The sequence below is a fragment of the Heliangelus exortis genome, chromosome 1, assembly GCF_036169615.1.
Source record: "Heliangelus exortis chromosome 1, bHelExo1.hap1, whole genome shotgun sequence".
In the NCBI taxonomy this organism is placed as follows: Eukaryota; Metazoa; Chordata; class Aves; order Apodiformes; family Trochilidae; genus Heliangelus; species Heliangelus exortis.
This window is the reverse complement of record NC_092422.1, coordinates 182552766-182572177: the sequence shown is the minus strand read 5'-3', so window position 1 is coordinate 182572177 and position 19412 is coordinate 182552766. Positions and strand designations below refer to the sequence as shown.

Genomic DNA, 19412 nt, shown 5'->3' with positions numbered 1-19412 from the left:
AAATTAATTTCCCGTGCAGCTTTTGTATTAATAATTTATCTCATTAAGGTGTTGTCTAATAGTGTTTGCACAGGCACAGGAATCAACCTCGATACTGGTTCTGACAACCATCTCTGCATTCACTGCTGCAAAATAGCTGATCACAGCTTTCATTTAACACACAAATTCTTAAAACATGGTGACATAAAAGGCATGGTCATCCTTAGTGTAAATCCACTGACTGAGATCACGAGTCTGTTAAGATTGTGTAGGGGAGGTTTTCCCCAGAGATGTGTTTTATCCCTTTTCCCTTTCTCATGCATTGCTCTACTCTAGCAGTGCCAGTTTGGTGGGGATCTATATATATACATAGTACATGGGATATAATGCAATGTGTATATTCATATAAAAATCTTTTTCCACACATAGTCATCGAAGTGTAGACAGCAGTTATAGCAGTACAAACTAGAGCAGTCCTTGGGACCAGAGGAAAGATAAATTAGTCTATGTGTATAAGCACATTTTTGTCATACAACACAAGCACTTTGAGCTGCCCAGAGCAGGGGAAAACTGTAGTGCTTTGTTAACACTGGTATAGTTAACACAGTATGTTTTTTGTGTGTAAAAAGCATTAGTACATAAAGAAATCCTTTCTTTCTTCAGCAAGTGTAGTGGTCATATCCACCAGCTCAGTTCCCATTGAATTCTCTGCTCATCTCCAGATATATGATCCCTTAATCATGTGTCCCTTAATCCCCCTTTACAGTTCATTCAGTTTCTGGAAGGTGGATGGAAAAAGCCAGCTTCATCTCCTTTTTTATCACTTTGGAGGTGCCTGATGCTGCTTTTTCCTCTTGTGCTGATGAGCTCCAGAGCAACCCTGCAGAGCCATTGCTTGGCTTTGACTCCAGAGATCCCTCTTCCTTCTCCACCCTCCGCTTTCTGGTTTCTCTATCATCTTCTTTCCACAGTCATCTACCAAACCAGTCTGATTATTTTTGTTATCTGGTGTTGTTTTGATTATATAAACATTGTCTTGCACTCCTTTCTTCCCTCTGAAGTGTGAAATTACCTTCCCCCATCCCATCACAAGCTAAGTGATAATTTTCTTCAGCAGCCTGCTTCTTTTCCATTTTGGATGCTAAGGCTCTTCTGTCATACTTTTTAGCCTGCTGGTTTAGTGTGGCTTTACACTTTTCTTTCCTCATTCTTATTTAAAAAAAAAGTCTCCATGAGTGATGGGGAGAAAATGGAAAACATTTCAAATGTCTCTTATAAGCCTGACTGCTTTTCAAGTCCCTTAGTTTGAAATGAGAAGCCGGTTAGAGAAGAAAAAATGCTCCTGGAAAATCCTTAAAAATCAAAATGCCATGGTTTCTAGACATTTCTTTTAGTATGCAGCTAAGATTTTTAAAAATATGGTGATGGAAAAGCCTAAGGTTCATACAGGCCCAAGGTGTCACACAGAAACTGCAAAGAGAAATTTTACTTTGTCAAGCGGAAACCTGAAAGCACCGCATACAGTAATGTTGAAGAATTTAGTGTTCATTAGATGAAATGGAGTGATTATTGCTGATGACTGAATGTTGTTGACCTAATTCCCATCAGCTCATAAAGCTCAGTTCCATAGCAGTCCAATTACCTTTCCTGTGTCAGAAGATGCTGGAATACAAGGAGTTATTGAGTCACACAGTTCATAGGATTATGACAGATACAAACAAAGGAAAGCTATAGAGAAAATCTGTGATCATTCACATAAGCAAATATCTCCATATTTTTCAAACAATCAGATGAATGAACATGAGAAAATTTGCTCATTAGAACGTACATATTATAGCATATTTTCTTATATATTTGGTCTCCACGGTGTGTCATTCCAGAGTCACTGAATATATTGTAACTTGGATGTTGCCCAAAACTTTTTTTATTTCATGCATTGAAGAAAACAATAGTCACTAATGAGAGTATATATTAGCTGTTTATTTCCTATGAGTGAATTTGATAAAAGAGCACAAACTACAGAGATGATGAGATTTAACAACCTCAGAACATTAACACTGCTCTGTACTGCCTGAATACACCATGTTCCCTGCCTGTATCTGAAAGAATTCCTGCTTCCATAGTGCCTAATGTTTAACTTCCCAAACCCCACTAATTTTGCTTGAAGCCTCCTACTAGTCATGATGCAAGTGCTCTAATTTATACAGGTTATTCAGAACTTAGAGATTTTTTTGTATATTATTGCCTGTCTCAACAAAACAGTGTCACCTCCACTACTCAGCAGGAAGAGCACTAGAGAACATCACAGCTATGTAAGAATGTCAGGTTGTTAGTTGATAAGGTTTTGTACAGTGAATAAATAAAGGATAATTTTCAAACCATTATGGGGCAGATCTTCATGGCTATGAATTGTCTCAGTGCCAACATCTTCTTGCACTATTCTGTTATTTTCTATCAACAGAATCTCTTCTCTGAACTAACTTTTTTTTTTTTTTCAGTGGGTCAAAAAAATAGACAACCCCCAAGCATGGCCCTAAATAACAAGTTGGGCCTTTGATTAAACTCATTTATTTAGAAGTGGTAAATTATCACAGTTAAAATAGTCGAAGTGAGTGTCCTATTATTTGAAGTGGTCTTGAAATAGTTTTAATTTGATCATTTCAAAACCAACTAGTACAGAACAGGCACAGCCTAGGCAACTTGTCTGCAAACATTATATAGGTCAAAAGACCCTTAATTCCGAAATTGAGTTGTCTTAGCTCATTCACGTTGTGCACAGCTCAGTAATTTTAAGCATCCCCTGGTTCTTGAGGAGCTCTATGGGCAGCTTCACCAAGGTGTGTGTGTGTCAGTCAGAGCCCTCACCCTTCCAAACCCAGGTTCATGTTTGGTTGCCCCAGCGGGTGAAGCTCACGGTGCTGAGTCACAGGGCAGGAGATTAGAAGAGGTAGAAATGTAACAGCTGTAACCCTGCAAGGACTGGATGTTCTGAGGAGTCCTCCAAGAAGCAAGCAGGAACCAGAGCTGTGAGTTCCCCTCCTGCTCCCCAATATTGCAGTTTGTCCCCTCTCTGGCAAACTCTGCAGCTGATCTGGGGGTGACCAGAGGTGGCTGCTACCTGAGGTGTCAGAGCCACAGGAGAGATGGGGTGGTCAGCTGCAGGTCCTACGTGTAGGCTTGCTGGCTGGGGAACATGAAGAGAGGGAAAGCTCACATGAGTTGTGAGACTGGACAAATCCGCTAAATGTTACCATACGGCTTTAATAAAGATAAACAAGATGTTGGCAGTATGGTTATGTACTTAGGCAACGAAAGAAAGGAAGAGATTATGCCCTTATTTATTCAAGTTAATCCTGCAATGAGATGAATAGGATGCTGGAGAGGAGAGGTCAACCACATTATAAGAAATGAAAAGCAAGAGAATTTATTTAAGTTTCCTGGGACAGCCAAGTTAACAGTATAGCAGAATGCTTGTTGACATTGAAGAGATGGGAAAATCCAGAATAAAACAGTTAAACAAAAGGGTTGTATGCTTTCTGGAAATGGGCAACACAAAAAAAATCTGCCATCAAAGAAGTAAGATCTATGTCTTTTTTCTGCTTTACATCTGAATAATCAGAAATCAGGCAATTTGCATGAAACATGGCAGGAAATTGTATGTAACCTCCCATATCAATTTTAGAGAAGTTGGGCATTGGAGTGAAATATTTGGGATAGAAGACAGGCATGTAATACTGTAGGATTAAAATTACCTACAATCAGAAGAGAATAGTTTTACTGTAATACCTACATTTATAACTTCCTGTTTAATCCCAATGTGATAAATATTTGCCATTAAGGTCACAAACCTGTAAATACCAAGCCATCTGTATACATAACATTCAGCTCAGGAGTATTTCTGCCAGGCTTCTGCCAACTTAATTTTCACTGTGAAAGAGAGAGGAATGGATATGGTTGAGCTGGAGCAAATGTCTAAGGGCACATGAAGGCTAGAAAAGAAATGGCCTTGGCAAGATCTGGAGTATGATACTGGACCTGAGGATCCGGGACTGCAAAAGTCTCTGGCAGCTCCTGCAGCTGCTGCTCCCTGCTGGGTTTTTGTCACAGCTCCTGCGGTGGCGAACTGGTGACACTGAGTTATCAGGATGCTGCACGCATGCTCAGAGTGATGGGGATGAGCTTTGCTGTGCTGGGGCCCAGCCAGCAAGAGATGCTGCATGAAACAAATGCAGAAGATACTGACAAGGTACAGGAGTGTGTTTGTTACATTACCCTTGTAGCTGTGTCAGCTGAAGAAATGCATTGGATACTTTTGGATAAGAAAGTATCCAATTTACTGCAGCTATGACAGTGAAGAGTAGCAACCTTTGCTTTTTCCATATTTGCTTAAGCTTTATTGTTATCTTGATTTGTAAATCTGATCTAAGTAAATTATGATAACCTAATTATGCTATAGGATGCCACTTACCATGGGCTGGCTGCAGGTATTCTTAAATAGCTCAGGCAGATGTACAATATCATCAGGAGTGTTTAGTCCCTGCTAGATGGAAACATCCTAAACTAGGAGCCTTTGATCACTTTCTTTTTGGGGACATTTTGTATGAATGCTAACATTAATTCACATGCAACAGAGTTTTCTTGCCCGTTCTGTAAAATAATAATAATAATAGAAACAAAAAACAAAACAAAAAGAAGAAAAAACCCACAAAAAACAAAAAAAAAAACCAAACAAAAAAACATCAAATCCCCAAAACCAAAAACCAGACCAAAACAAACAAACAAACAAAAAACCCACAAACAAACAAACAAAAAAAAGAGACAAGAAAACCATGAAAAGCATTTTGACCACAGTAGTAACTAGAGGATAGTGAGCCTGGAAGCCCAGCAAAATGCAGGCTTTGTTCTCTCTGTACCAGATTCCTTGGTGCCCTCCAGCTGAACTATCCCTGTATCTCCATTTTTCTGCTATTTGGTTGCTTAAGTCCTCCATACTTTCAAATGCTGTTGGAATTTTGTAAGGTAGTCCTGTATAACTCAGAAAAAAAGCAGAAGACCATATTTCGTATAGCAGCTTCCAGGTGGATTGTTTTCTGGAAACAATCCAGTTTCCTAATCAATAGAGAAAACCAGAAAAGGGTGAGAAAATAACTAGGGAAACATGCAGAAGAGCAGTAATACTCTCAGTTTCTTCTGAGAAAGAGGGACTTGTGTTTTGAGAGAGTTAGGGACATGTCTGAGGCCCCATCCTGCTAGGAGACCTCACCTGCCCATCTCTGACAGAGTCTGGGGCCTGGGCGTGAACAAGCTTCACTATCAAAAGCAAAACAACTTGAACTGCAAGGTTTTTAGCATATAATTTCAAATTCAAACCCATGCCTATTCTGATGGAAAATCTTCCTTAGGAATGTGAATTGTTTTGGGCAAAATAATCAGGCTTGTTTCCTGGCAGGGATACTATTTGCATCAAAAATTAATGTCATCCACCCACTCAGTTTCCAACAAAAAAACCCAGGCATTTCATTAGTGAAGTGAGAACAGCGATGCCTGGCTGGAGCAGCAAGGGCAAACAAATCTGCTGAGTAGGGCCAGAAAAATGGGAGGGTTGCACGATATCTTGGGCACAAAGGTCCTGACAACTGCACAGGGTCAGGGGAGGAACAAGTAGGGCCAGGGGAGGAACAAGGAGGAGGCTGGACATGGTTTTCCTGCTCAGAAGAGGGAAACAGGTGGAAGAGGAAAAAAAATCCCCAGTCCTGTCAGGGGGTTGAGCTCCTCTTTCCCAGCAGTGAGGCCTCAGAAGCTGTGTGCAGAGCTTTGGTCTGTGGCTGTGCACATGCATGTGCAAGAGCCGTGCACGTTGATGGCGTGGCTGGAGGCTGTTGGGGGCACAAGCTCTGCGTGTGGAGTGCTGTGTGCAAATGCCACGCGTGTGTCCGGCTGTGGGAAGAGGCATGTGCCAGCCAGATGCCAAGAATGGCACCGTGTGTGCCCACAGCCGGCAGCTCACCGGTGCGTGTGGCACTACCCGCGACGAGCTGTGCGTGGAGGCAAGCACCGCACGTGTGCGTGGGAAGGCGGGTGGGAAGAGGTGGGAAGGCGGGTGGGAAGGCGGGTGGGAAGAGGTGGGTGGGCGGGACGGGCTGCGTCTGAGAAGTGTGTGTCCCAGTAACAGGTGTGTGTGTGGAGAGGGGAGGGAGTGCAGGTTGCGTGCGTGACGAGCCATGCTGTGTCTGCCTGCCCCTGTGCGGGCCGCCCCCTGAAACTCCCGCACCGCCGGCGGCCGCTGCCCGGGGCGGGGTCTGCTGACGCATTGCGGCTGGAGCCGGGGCGGTCTGCCAGGGCGGAGCGGGGAGCCGGACCCCGGAGGGGCGGGGGGCCGGTGCCCAGTGCCTGTGCCTCCGCCCGCCGGCAGGCTGACTGACTGACGGCGCTCCCCGCCCAGGGACGAGAAGGGCCGGGCCGGAGCGGGGCGGGGGGTGGAAGGAGGAGCGGCGCGAACCGCCTTGCGCTGTCGCGGCTCCTACCTATTCATTCAGGCACCTAAAATGGCTGGAGAGAGGAGGTGGCGGAGCAGGAGGAGGAGGTGAGGGGGTAGCCCCTGCAGTGCCTCCATCTCCTCTCCGGTGGGTGCCTCCTGGTCCTGGCAGCGCCCTCCGCTCCCGGCAGGGCTCGCGGCCGCCCCTCGGCTGCCCCCCGGCACCATGTCGGGCGGCCAGGACGAGAGCTCGGTGCGGGTGGCGGTCAGGTAAGCGGCGGGGCCGCCCATCCTGCGGGATCCGGGAGCGGGCGGCGGTGGGAGAGGCCCTCAGGGCACGGGTGACCGCGGCCGCCGTGCCTGGGAGCCCCCGGGCCCGGGCCTGTGCGCGGAGCGGGGCTGCGAGCTGCCCGCCCGGGGACAGCAGCGAGGGGCATCTTGCCTGCAGAGAGAGTGTGTCCGTCCGGCTCCTGCTGAGCGTCTTTTTCCTCAGAGCAGATGAAAATAGCCAAAGGAGAGAGAAAAGCCCCTCTCATTATGAGGTCTTTTTCAGTCGTTTCTCTATAATTTTCAGCAGTGACTATAAATATTCCAACTAATTTTAGCCCTGTGCTGCAAGTGCTTACTCATGGAAGTAAAGCAGCCCCTAGACCGTAGCGATGCCGGCCGGAGCTTAGCGAGAGTGGATCATGGCAGACTGATATTTTTAGACGGATGAAGTCTTTTATCCCACGAGGCTGTGTCTAACCTTACGCTCTGGGAGGGAGACAGGGATGGACTTCCAGGAGACTGCTCACAGAATAGGTGTATGCAGAAGTCGTAATGGGAGGAGAGCTTAAATAATTTTAAAACATCAGCTAGTTCAAATTACTCTTATCAGAGATAAAAATCTGTTGTTCATCAGTGAACTCTTGGCTCTTCTCGTTTTTTTATGTGAAGATATTATTTCATTGTTTGAAGAACTTCCAGATTAGCCCACGGATGCTTTAATTTTCATGATATCTTTACATAATTCAGGCATGAGGAGAAATATATGTATGTGTGCTTATAGATGTCTATGTATGTTAGTACTTGCATTTTAATTGTGATACTGAATGCTGATTTATTTCTTTCCTTTGAAGACATTCCTTTATATTATATGCTGGTACATTGGGTTATTATGACACATGAAATTAGACTTTAAGGGAAGGTCCGTTTCTACCAATGGGTCTTTGGAACAATATTAATACATCTCACCTTCTTGGGGAATTCCAGGGTTGTACAGGAAGACAAAACAGGTGGATCATTATTCCCCAAAGGGAGTAGGAATAAGCAATGTTACTGCATGCTGTTGTTGGTATGTGAGTGTAGGGGGAACAGCTCAATAACATTTTCAGTAAACAGAGAAATACTGCCCCTGCATGATAAGGTGGGGTGTGTGCTGCAGCTGTTGGTTAAGGCCTGCTTCCCGAATGCAGTGCCATGTTCTGTGGGGAGAGATGCTTTAGTGAATGCTGTTGTCTGTTGAAGCATTTTTCACATGAAGTACAGGGAGGTATTATTCCAAAGCATAATTAGGCTGTATTTTTAAAAAGGAAAATATGAGATAGGTGTGATCCTAAAAATAGGGTGTGTTACAGGTTTACAGACTGCTCTGTCATTTGAAGAAAATATTAAATATGTTCTGAGCCAAGAAAAATAGTAATGTAGAAGTTCATTCACAAATACAGAGGTTTGTTGCAGCTAGGAATTACATAAAAACTGTGGGTGCAAATATGTTTATAGCTGCAGGTGTATGATAAGTTAGAAATAAAATATACCAAAGAATTTGTAAAAGCGACTTAAAATCACCTGGCTATCGCTGTTGAAAACAAAGCACTAATGTTACAAGGCACATTTTTCTACTGCAATTGCCTTAAAACTTGTGCCTGAGTACAGTTCACTGGTGATGAAGAATTGCATCTTTCCTCCTGTCTGCTTTCTTCCTTTTGGAAGGTTAACTATTCAGGTACAAGATTTCTTCCTCTCTGCTTAGCAATCATGAACAAAAGCATGCACAATTATTTTTTTCCCACCAGTAGCTCTTTGTAGTTGGTTTTATATAACTGCTAGTTGTATATTTTGCATAGCCCTGTAATTCAACTGGTCTTGCAACTCACTGTATAGCAGCATCATGCTCTACTGTGCATTATGAATACTGTATTCTGTTTTCTTGTTTTTTTGTTCTTTAGTTCTTATGGGGGACTTGAGCGTAGCTCAATGGTGAACTCCACTGTTATGATGAACTAGTCCTTGGTTTTGTATGTGTGTTTCCAGAACAAAACTTGCACTACAACAGGACCAGCTTTTAGTTTGAAACCTCTCTATTAGTAACTAAAGTAGAATACTGCCAAGGGATATTGTACTGAACTTACTGCAAAGCTGAATTTGCTTGAACTTAAAATGTAGGTTGTAGAATAGACATGACTGAAATTGTTTAGCAGGTTGTTTTTCCAAAACCTGTTTATATCATTTAATTGGATACAACAGGGTTCAAAAATACATTATTTCTAATTAATACCACCTTTAAACTATCTTGTATGCTAATTCACCTCCATTTTCTTCAGTTTAATAATGGTTTTGTGAATGATAAGATACACACTCCAGTTTAGTGAAGAATGAAAGCTGAAAATAATTTGGTAGATAGTCCAGTAACTAATGTTAAATTTCCCAGTTAAGAAAAAATTCTTGCCCTGTTGTCATCCACAGATGACATCCACAGAAAGACTTGGATTTACAGTTTTGATGATGGTGTGTAACATCAACAAAGAGCTTTGCTCTCTGTGTGACTGTGTAGTGTCTGGTTTCAGATAAAATCAGAGAGCCCTCACAATAGTTATCTAATCAGATAGCTGTTGTTTTCTTTTAAATGTGAAAAGCTATCCTCTTTGTAAATCTGAGATTGCTGTCTTGCTTTTAAAATATCTTTTCTGCCTAAGTAAACAAACTTTTGAAAAAAGAAGGCTATGAAATGGTCTAAGCATGGTAGGCAACTATCTTTGGAACCAAGTCCACAAAAGGACACAGATTATAGTTCCTAATTCTCATGTGTCTTGCCACTTCATTGGTGTCCATGGCCAAACAGTGTGTAGACTTCCAGCAAAGTTCTCACCTAAGTTTGAGATCCTCAGTAACCAGTGATATATGTCAGTATTGTGTGTTAGAGTCATCGTATGAGCTATCCAGGGCCTGGATGGTGTCACTGACCCAGTGCCCATAAGTACTAGGCCAGAGGTGTGCTTACTTTTGCCAGGCAGAACCCAAATTGTGGCGTAGGAATCGAAATAAATCTAACAAGAGAGGCAGCATTTTTGGATACATGCTAAACAAGGGGACTCTTGCAGGGCAGTCATATTTGGATAGACCTCTCCAGAAGGCCTGCTTGAAGGACTACTGTCTGATAAAGCATGGAAGGATGTCTGCTATTTGGATCCTGCTATGGAGAAGACATAACAATGTAGAATGTTGAAGTAAACATCTGTCCTTTAGTCTTCTGAAGGAAGATCACCTTGATTCACTCTGAGTCACTGAACATCCCAGACATCTAGTTGGTAAACTTCAGTGTTGATTTGGAATGCTGCCTTTTAAGATGCTGTATGAAAACAAGAAGTAGTGAACAACAGTGTGCAAAGATTGATAGCTGTGGAAGCTGACCAGTAGTAATGTATGTTGGTCACTTAGACATGTTTAGAGTGGAAATAGGACCTGTAGTGCCAGTTGGTGAAGCTAAAGGAAGTAGGAATTTGGTGTTGGGCCTGCTGTATTGGGAAGGATGGAGCCCAGATGAAACTGTGTTAATGAGGAAAATGCAAAGAACCAGGGAAGAGAGGAGACAGGGTGTTTCATAATCAGACATGTTTAACATCACTGAGCAGTGAAAAAGCACAGCTGTGAAAGTTTCCACTTGTCCTATCTCTCAGTGTGTTTGTGTATATGTGCCATCTTCCCTGCTTGGGCAAGAGTACCTCACTACTGCTTCACTGCTCCATCTGCTTGACTGACAACTGCTCCACGTTTCATCCCTCAAGCACAGAAGGGGAGCGTTGCTACCTCCCTCCTAGAGTGTACAGAGAGGCTGTGGGATCCAGCCACCCAGTTCTTCCCTAAATCATCTAAAAAGTTTCCTTCTTATACTCATCTTGGGTGTTTGCAATATGCTGTAGCCCTGCTTCACAAAGGTGAAATGTTGTTTGCCAAGTATGGAAATTAAGTGTGCAAAATGTAATGGTTCTACTGGAAAGCTTAGAATTCTAATAACAGTGGGATTAATAAGTGGATAACCAGTTGGAACCTCTTTTACATTTTTTTCCTCCTTTGCTAGTTTCTGTGTGTTTTTTCTCCCCATACAACATTGGTTGTTTTTGTTGTACTTCACTTTTTTCATCTTCTGCATTCCACTTTTTCAGCATTCTTTTCCAAATAGCTTTTGGACTGAAGTTATTTTCCTCTCTGCTAGGGCCAGCTACAGTTAAATACCCTAGGAAAGAAGCAGCTGAGTAGAAGGACATTGTTTGGGTTTTGGGGCTTTTTTTTTTTTTTTTTTTTTTTTGACAGATGTGCTTTGAAACAGTTTGGCTGCTGAAATTGTTTTTATTTATTGGGCTGCAAACACTTACAGCTATGTTTAAGCTTCCTGCCACAAATAGATCCTCAAATGTCAGATGAATGGCCTTATATGCTGTGGTATATATGGTAAGCTCTGGAGGGCAGAGGTACTCCTTTCATGCTTCCAGTGCTAAGCATTCTCATAGATGATTCTGTAACTAGATAAGCACCATCACTAGATTACAGTACTATCCATTGGCTCATAAATGAGCCAGTTTTTCTTCTATTAGGCAGTAGTTATTACCCATCTCAGCATGTGAATCTGTGAAAGTGTTTGGGGGCAAAATATCTCAAAGTAACTGTATTAGTGTTAAGCAGCCTATGAGTATGCAAATATACCCAACCAAAGGCAAAGAAAATTGTTCAACAGTATTAAATAGTAGTTTTTTGGGAGACATATTTGGTGCTGGGAAATACTTCTTTAGAAAAGGATGTTACTGGAAAGCTACAAAAGAAATCTTGTTTTTAGAATGCTCATGTTGTGTATCTTTTGCTGGTTTTGATGTTTCTCTTTGCTCTCTGACTTAAACAAACATTCCCTTGTCCTCACTGGAAGTTACTCTACCCCATCCATATGTTTTGCATTTTGGCTAAGAAAAAAGTCACGACACCATCTGCTGATGAATTAATTCTGGTTTCATCATCTCTGACTTGTTCATCTGTAACTGATATTGCTTGGGGCAGGCTGAAATCTCTGATCTTGCTCTCTAGGAAATAGGCTTCCCTTTCCACCACTCATGTGATGTAAACACAAACTTATTCTTTGATGGAGGGCAAAGAAATCCTCATTGGACATTTCCCTTGATGCCATGTATTCCTTACCAAAAGGAATGTGCCTTGAATTTAGGGTGTAGAAAAAGCAATGAATGGTCTGTTCATGCTTGTGGATGAATTATATTTTTAACTTGGCATTTCTGAAAGTTTGTAGAAGACTTGGGAGTTTCCTCTGCTTTGAAAATCATACAGTTAGTCACTACTTTCCATTTAATGATGTTTTCTTAGCTGATTATGCTTTATGATGAATTAGAATTTATATTGCTGGCCCAGACATTCCTTTATTACTGACCTCAAGGCTTCACATTTCCAGTTTTACTGTGTGACTCCTGTAAATTCTTTTATAGTAGTTGAATGGCCCTTGTGCTTGGGATCAAGGGAGCCTTGCTCCCTTTCTCTGCTTCCCCTTATTTATTTTAAGTGTTTTATAGATTGCCCTTGCTACTGACTCAGAGATGGTGGCTGGAATTCTTGCTTTCATGTTCTGTTGCTTGATTGCTTTTGGGGAAATCAAGCCATTTTATGTGAGTTTTTTTCTGTTAAAGGAAAAAATTCAGTAACACTGTATCTTTGGCTACAGGAGCAGAGAACTTTTTGTTATGCTAATATTATTCCCATGTAAAATACATGTGAGAAGTTAAAAGTATCATTTGAACTGGTGAACAAGAAAGCTTAATTAGAAATCAAACCAGATCTGAACGAGTTCAGCAAGAACAACAGCACAAGATGTGCCTTCTTGTGCTTTCTTTCTCCTATCCTCTAAAATTGTTTTAAATCTATCTTATATTCTTCCCATCCTTCCTTACCTTTTTGTTGTTCTCCATGTTTATTTCCATTTCCAACTTTCTCTGGTGAAGTTTTTCTGGAATAAATATATATACTCCACCGGGACTAAGGGAAAAAAATGTGGCCTCATTTTACAAACATACTCTCATGTTTGATGTCTTTACCAAAGCAACAAGAGAAGCAATGGAGAATGATGAAAGGATTTTAAGGTCAGCGTCACAATGAGTTTAAGGTTTAGAGAAAGTCTGTTCAATATATATTTTAACACATGAAAAACTGCTGATTCAGAGCTAATGTTGATTAGCATGAAATATTTCCTGGATAGACTCTATGGAAATAAGGAGTGAAGAGACGGTACCATCTGGTTCTTCATTTTTGTTAGTATCCTCAATAGATTTGGTAAAGTTGGCTGCTGTTGGAATGATTAATTTTTGTTTAAAGAATTTTGTTGGGTTTTTTTGTTTTTTTTTGTTTTTTTTTTTTAATCAGCTGACAAATTTGCTGTTTGGGACAATGCACCCTTTAAGCATCTTTAGGTCTTTAATTCCACCTTACAAAAATGACTGACATATTCCTTGAGCCTGTTTACTGTGGAGTTTCAACAAAAAAAACTGGGAGTAAAAAAACATTAGTAAATTGTTTTTACTATGATATTCTACTTTACACAGCAATTTATATGCATTCAAGTTGAATAGTTCATTTCCATTGTTAGATTTAAAAAATGGATTAAAGGATTTGTTGTCTAGGTAATATTTAGTGTCTCACTGGTGGTTCTTGCACTCATGCTGGTACAGCAGCTCTGTGTAGTTCAGCTGGTGAGTGAGGACCTAGCTCTTTGCAGGCCATTTTAGATTTAATGGAGTTTTTCCAACTTGCTCTTAAATACTCCAGGTTTGTTGAAATGCTTTCTTTTGTATACTGTAGTTTGAAGAACACTTTTTTCCCTACCATTTATGTTCAACATGCTTGTTCCTTTTAAAACGTGAATAAAACATGATTCTTAAGATTGATAAGAGTTAAAAGACTCTTTGTCTAAAGGACTCTGATAGTTTGACTCTTCAACTACCACAGTTGAATACATGGAAGGCTATAACTAAAAGGACTGGACAGAAAATATTTCTCTTTCATGAGACTTCTCAAAGTCTGGCACTATCAAAAGAAACCAGGGCAGAAAAGATAATGGAAGAGTTTGACCAAACAGCCTTCTCTGGTTACTTGTTTTAACCTCACTTGAGGTGTTGAACAAAGGTCTTTCACTTCTTTGGTCAATGCTACAACCACTTGGTTATTGTCTTTGTTTAGCCTATGGGTTTTTTCTTTCTTTTTATTGAGGCTTTCCCCTCTATTCCTAACCATATTATTGTCTTTTGCTTAATGCTGCTAAAACAAAGCTAAGGGGGCATCCTGAGCTGAAAAACTATGTAGCTGTGGACCACTAGTGCTGCTATTGAAGTATGTGACTTCTTAGCAGTGTTGATTAAAATGTTATGCAGGTCATCATAATAGTTTAAAATATAAAAGAAAGAGTATCCTCTGGGAAATATATTGCAAATAGTGAAATATACAATCTTGCATAATTCTGGGTTCACTAGGGAGCTTGCTAAGAAACATCCCGTGTACAGTGTAACCCTTAGTTTTGCATAGAACATAGGATCACAAGTAAGTCACTTTCTTTGAAACATTTGGTACCATGTTGCCTGTAAGACTGTACCTTCATGGAATAAAGTGCTTGGAAGGCAGACAGACTTAGATTTCTGTGTATGTAAATTGAGTAACCTCTTGATTTTCAATACTTTTATTATCTAATAAGTTTGTTTTTCAAAACAAAGCATTATTTTATTGGACATTTCTTCCCTTTAGCATGGGACTAATTGGGAGGTGAGTCCTGAGTCCTTTTGTGTTACTCTGAGCAGTTCATTATCCCAAGATGTTGGAGCTTCTGATATCTCACTCAATAGGATTGTTTAAATATATTTGCCAGCTGCAGCAAGGTCTCTGTCTTAGTTTGTGCTCAATTCTGTCCTGTGACAGAATATCTTTGTCCCCATCTCCACCCTTCTGAAGATACGATTTAGTGAGTCTGTTGCCTTTTTTAAAATACTGTTTTCATGCTTTTCCCTCCTCAGACTCGACTGGTACTTCGTGTATTGTCATCTCTGAGTTATGGCATAAACTCCTCAGGCCAAAGATGTAGCTTTAAAGTACAGTAAACACTTACGATGTGATATAAATAATACATGATGTAATATCATGTGAAAAGCTGATGGTACTAAATCACCCAAGTTAGTAATTATCTTCTATGGAAAGTGTTACAATTAAAAATTCTGTTTTGCTAAAGCATGTATGTGGTGCGTTTCTTCCCTTCCCCCCACCATTTGTTTCTGTGTGAGAAGAAAAAAAAAAAATTACTGTACCAGACACTTTGATTTGTAGGAAATAGCTGACTACTAATTTTTTTTTAACCTGCCAAGCAGAACATATGTTGATTCAGCTGTCACTCTACAGAAGTTGTCCAGGTAAGGTTTATTTCACTCCATGGTCTCAAATGCAACCAAATGAAGTCTGGTCTTTAATTTTAATTACATGTGAATTCATTATTTTTAGACTCTGGCTGTGTAATGTGATGCCTTTGAATGCCTGAGAAGTCTTATCTATATACATTACTTGACTAGAGATATTGGTGGTATCAGAATATCTGTTGTATTTTCTTTTTCTAGTTACAATTCTATCATGTGTGAATAACTGATATATTTGGAAAGGTTGATTTGTTTTATGGGCAGACTGTTGTGAAACACATTAAAACCCAGAAAAATATTTTCATGTTGAGTTAAGGGGCAGTAAATATCTGAATATAACTTTCCTAAACATGATAGAAAAGGCTGCTTTTCAGTGTTTGAAGAGGCACTAGGTCGGAGAGGCCACCTGTTCAATCTGCATCTGCTTACACTTCTGTCTAATCTAATCAGTCAGCCCATCACTCAGGAACAATAGAATTGTGGGTTTTATCTTCACCAGCAGAACTTTGAGTTCAGCAAAAGTGTATTGGTGTTCAGTGAGCTTTAAAAATGGCGTGAGGTAGAGCTGAACTGGTGTAAACTATTTGACAATTAAACATCAGTATAATTAAATGTTTTTTTCTATTGTACTCTCCAAAACTTCAGACTTTAGGGTTTTGTTTGGTCCTTGTTTGGTGGATGTCTTTTGTTTTGCTTCCTTTCTTTTTCTTCCCCACACAGTTCCCAAAGGGATCTACATTGGCTGGCCACCTAGTCAGCCTGCTGTCTTGGCTCTTCAAGTTAAAGCATAGCTGTAGGTATATTTCATCATCATTGTTAGCAAAGCTTTTGAGGAACAGATGGACTTCTCATTGTTCTCAAAGTCAACAAGTAAAGCCCTGATAGGCCCCCAAAAGGAAGAAACATTGTACAAGAGCGAGCCTCAGATGAAAGTGCTTTGTTCTGTGCTTGCAGACATGAAAGCAGGGCCAGGCCAATGCTTCCATTTATTTTTAACTCCCATCACTGCTGAGTGCTAAGATGCTTCTCTGGGAAGAGAGGACTTGGATAAAATGGTGTTGACCTACATCTTGGATGGTACTTAACGGAAAATAAAGGGCCAGTGCACTGTCTGCTGCTAATGTAGGCAAGAATTCAGGGGATTATGAATAATACATAAAAATCAAGCATGAAACAGCAGTGTTGTATTGTGGCAAAAGGAAAAAACCCATATATATATAAATGGGAAGTCTTGTGTTAGGTACAAATGAATCCATACCAATAAAGCTAATGTATTTGCTGATGTCTAGTGGGTGCAGCCATTCAAGACAAATGTGGACTGAGGGGGGCTGAAAAGAGAAGGGAAATGACTGTCTAGAAGCCAGTTCCATAGCGTGAAATATGAGTAAGGAAGGTTGCTAAAAGACATTGTAAAATAGATAGTGTCAAATAGAAGGGAGTAAATTGTTCTTCATGTTCAAGGTAGAGTGGGTGAAAGGTAATAGGCTTAATTTACAGTAAGAAAACTAAAATATAGAAAGCAAGTATTTTTCTATTGTAAGGATGGATGTCCCGGAATATGTCCTGGAATTGCCTGTATAAGAGGTGCTTAAAAACAGTTCAAACTTGTAAGTTACAGAAACATTGTGGACAGAGTTGATATTACCTTGTTTCGGAAAGGTGGAGTAACTCTGTGCCCTTTCCATCTCTTCTCCATTCCAATTATCTGTGATTCTGCAGAGCTGCATGTTGAGTGCCAGGACCTGCATTCGGCACGGTTGAATGCTCCCATTCAGATGTCAAAGTGTGTTTACAGGGGTGTGGCAATGTCCACATGAACAATAAATCCTTACAGATTTGGAAGGGCGAACTTAGACTGATTCCACTTTAAAGGGACCTCAGGAGGTCATCTGATCCAATCTCTCGCTCAAAGCAGGTTCAAAAGTAAATTCAGGTGGGGTTACTCATGGAAAAAATGTTATGTCTTGGAAAAAAAAACCTCTTAAGATGGCAATTCCTCAGTCTCTCCGTGTAACCAGTACTTGACTGTCCTAATGGGCAAAGTTTTCTCCTTTGCCTGGTTGGTTTATGCCTTGCTTTGGTTTATGACTACTGTCTTTTGCCCTCCTGATGTGAGTCTTGTCTTGGTAATCTTCTGTATTGGAAGAGAGCAGGGAAGGCCTAAAAGCCAGGAAGATATTGAAGATCTCTGCCTGTGGGTGAAATATGGAGGACAACTTGAGCAAAGGTGGTACCACCTCTTCTCCACATGAGTTCTGAGTATGATAGAGCAGGTTCTTGTGTGACTTGCAGTCATCCAGTGATGATGGTGATATGGCTGCTAATAGGAGGTGGTGTGTTGTAAGCATACACAGCATGGAATAATGAAGGCTTTTGTTTGTTTGCCCGGTTTCTATATGCTTTCTGTTCTAAAGGCTGTTCCTTCTCTTCATCCAACCCTCCCCTACCTATCTTGTGGAATATTTCATGGCAGATGCAGTATTGCTGGTGTGCAGGAATTTGGACTGCGATTCAGTTATGGGTAGCAATCTGCTTTCCTCCTCTTCCAGCAGGAATTCTTAAGGTCACCCTCTGTCTGTATTTCCTCTGTCACAGTATTCTTTTGTCCAAGCTGACTAATGAGAATAATTAACCCATCACTGTTCAACATTTCTTTTTTCTTTTGAGATGTTCATACTTTCCTAAGCCATCTCATAGAATGTCTTCCTGTCCCCTGCTGTGGTAGTTGATGTTTCATTCTTTCAGTTCTTCTGGCTTATTCTAACAGTATCTTCTGTAAGTCAGAAAGAAATGCATAGAATAGTGAGTGGTTTATGACATGAAGCATGTGATAATCCTGTGAAAAAAGAGCATCAGTTTCTTTGAACAGCTTCTTATGATTCTGTGGAAATTAGTTATAATTTGACAAGAAAAAACTGGTAATACACAATGAAAAAGTGACTTTAATTAATTCCTTTGGTCTTGTGTGTTCATATAATCTGTGTGGAGCACAGGGCAAAGTTAACATTCAGCTTGGTTTATATTGTTGGATGTCTGCCTAGTATCTGTGTAGGAGTTGCCTGGTTGAAGTTATATTTGTTTAAAACAGTCGAATGTACTGGCAGACTGGGGAAAGTGCTTTGAAGTTCTGATGTCTCCATGTCTTGAAGATTCATGCTTTTAATTTCTCAGATTGCAGCTAGGAAATGCTACTGAGTTCCAAGTTTTATCATTATGTCAAGGAAATCTGACTAATTGTAGTTTAGCTGGACAACTGACTTCTGTATTAATTTGTATGTGCATTTTTCATCTTAACATTAGGTTTCTTTTGTGCAAGACTATAGGTGTAACCAAGGAATATCCAGCAAGGCAGAATGCCTGTAATGTACTGCCACAGTTCTAGTGAAAATTGCTCTCTTCTTTTGCTGCCTCTTTGGTATAGAGGGGGAATGGTCACTCCCGCACAGCAATGTGTGTGAGAGGTCCTCTCCTTTGCTCAGCAGTTACAGGAGTTGGCACTGCATTATTTTTCCATTCTGATAATAAAAAATAAACTGTAGACTCCTGACTGTTGACCCACTCCTGTTCAGAACAGGTAGCAACAGTGTTACAATTTGACTGTAGTGTATTACCACATTAAATGCTTGAGTGATTGTAACTGAATTTTAGATACTAAACTTAGGAATTTGCTTTTCTTAAGTCACTCTTGATGTTTTCTGTAGAGCACAGGGTTTTTCTTTTGCTGCTTCTTTGTCAGCTAATAATGGACTGAACTATTTAGTTGTCACACATTTCTCAAAGATCTGCCTCTTGCTTCTGAATGTCAGATCCTTCCAAATGGCTCTGCATGCGGCATTCAAATGTTCAAACCCAATTCGTTTAAGACACAAGTTATCTTGTAACCCAGGACTTAGGTATAAGTACATTCAACGCGTTGCTGGACCTTTTTCTTCGGAGTCACTTTAAAAGTAATGTGTAATATATAAATCAGGTTATTGAAATTTATTTTCCTTATCTGTTTGTCTTTTGAGGCTGAAAGCTCCATCTCTCTAGATCTTGAAAGTACTGAGGGAAATGCCAGAAAGAAAACTGATGGGCTAAACCAGAGACATGACTGTGTGAATATGTGAGCACTAGTGCTGGTTGATGTGAAGTGATACTGGGTGGGTAGCTTATAAGGTACTGGGAGAAATAGCTGAAAGAGATTTGTATTTAAGGGGTCTTTCTCTGCTTTAACTGTTAACGTTACTGAGAATTATCTGGATGTGCTGCTGCCTGTT

At 40.6% G+C, this 19412-nt stretch overlaps 1 protein-coding gene across 14 annotated transcripts in view; it reads left to right on the top strand.

Moving 5' to 3' along the window:
* Positions 1-6284: 6284 nt before the first annotated feature.
* KIF21A (kinesin family member 21A) overlaps positions 6285-19412 on the top strand; it is an 89778-nt gene continuing 76650 nt past the window's right edge. For all 14 annotated transcript variants that reach the window (XM_071733886.1, XM_071733883.1, XM_071733892.1 and 11 more), the window contains exon 1: positions 6285-6724. In XM_071733886.1, coding sequence (XP_071589987.1) covers positions 6681-6724 — 44 coding nt within the window. In that variant the 5' untranslated portion in view covers positions 6285-6680. The remainder of the gene's footprint in view (positions 6725-19412) is intronic.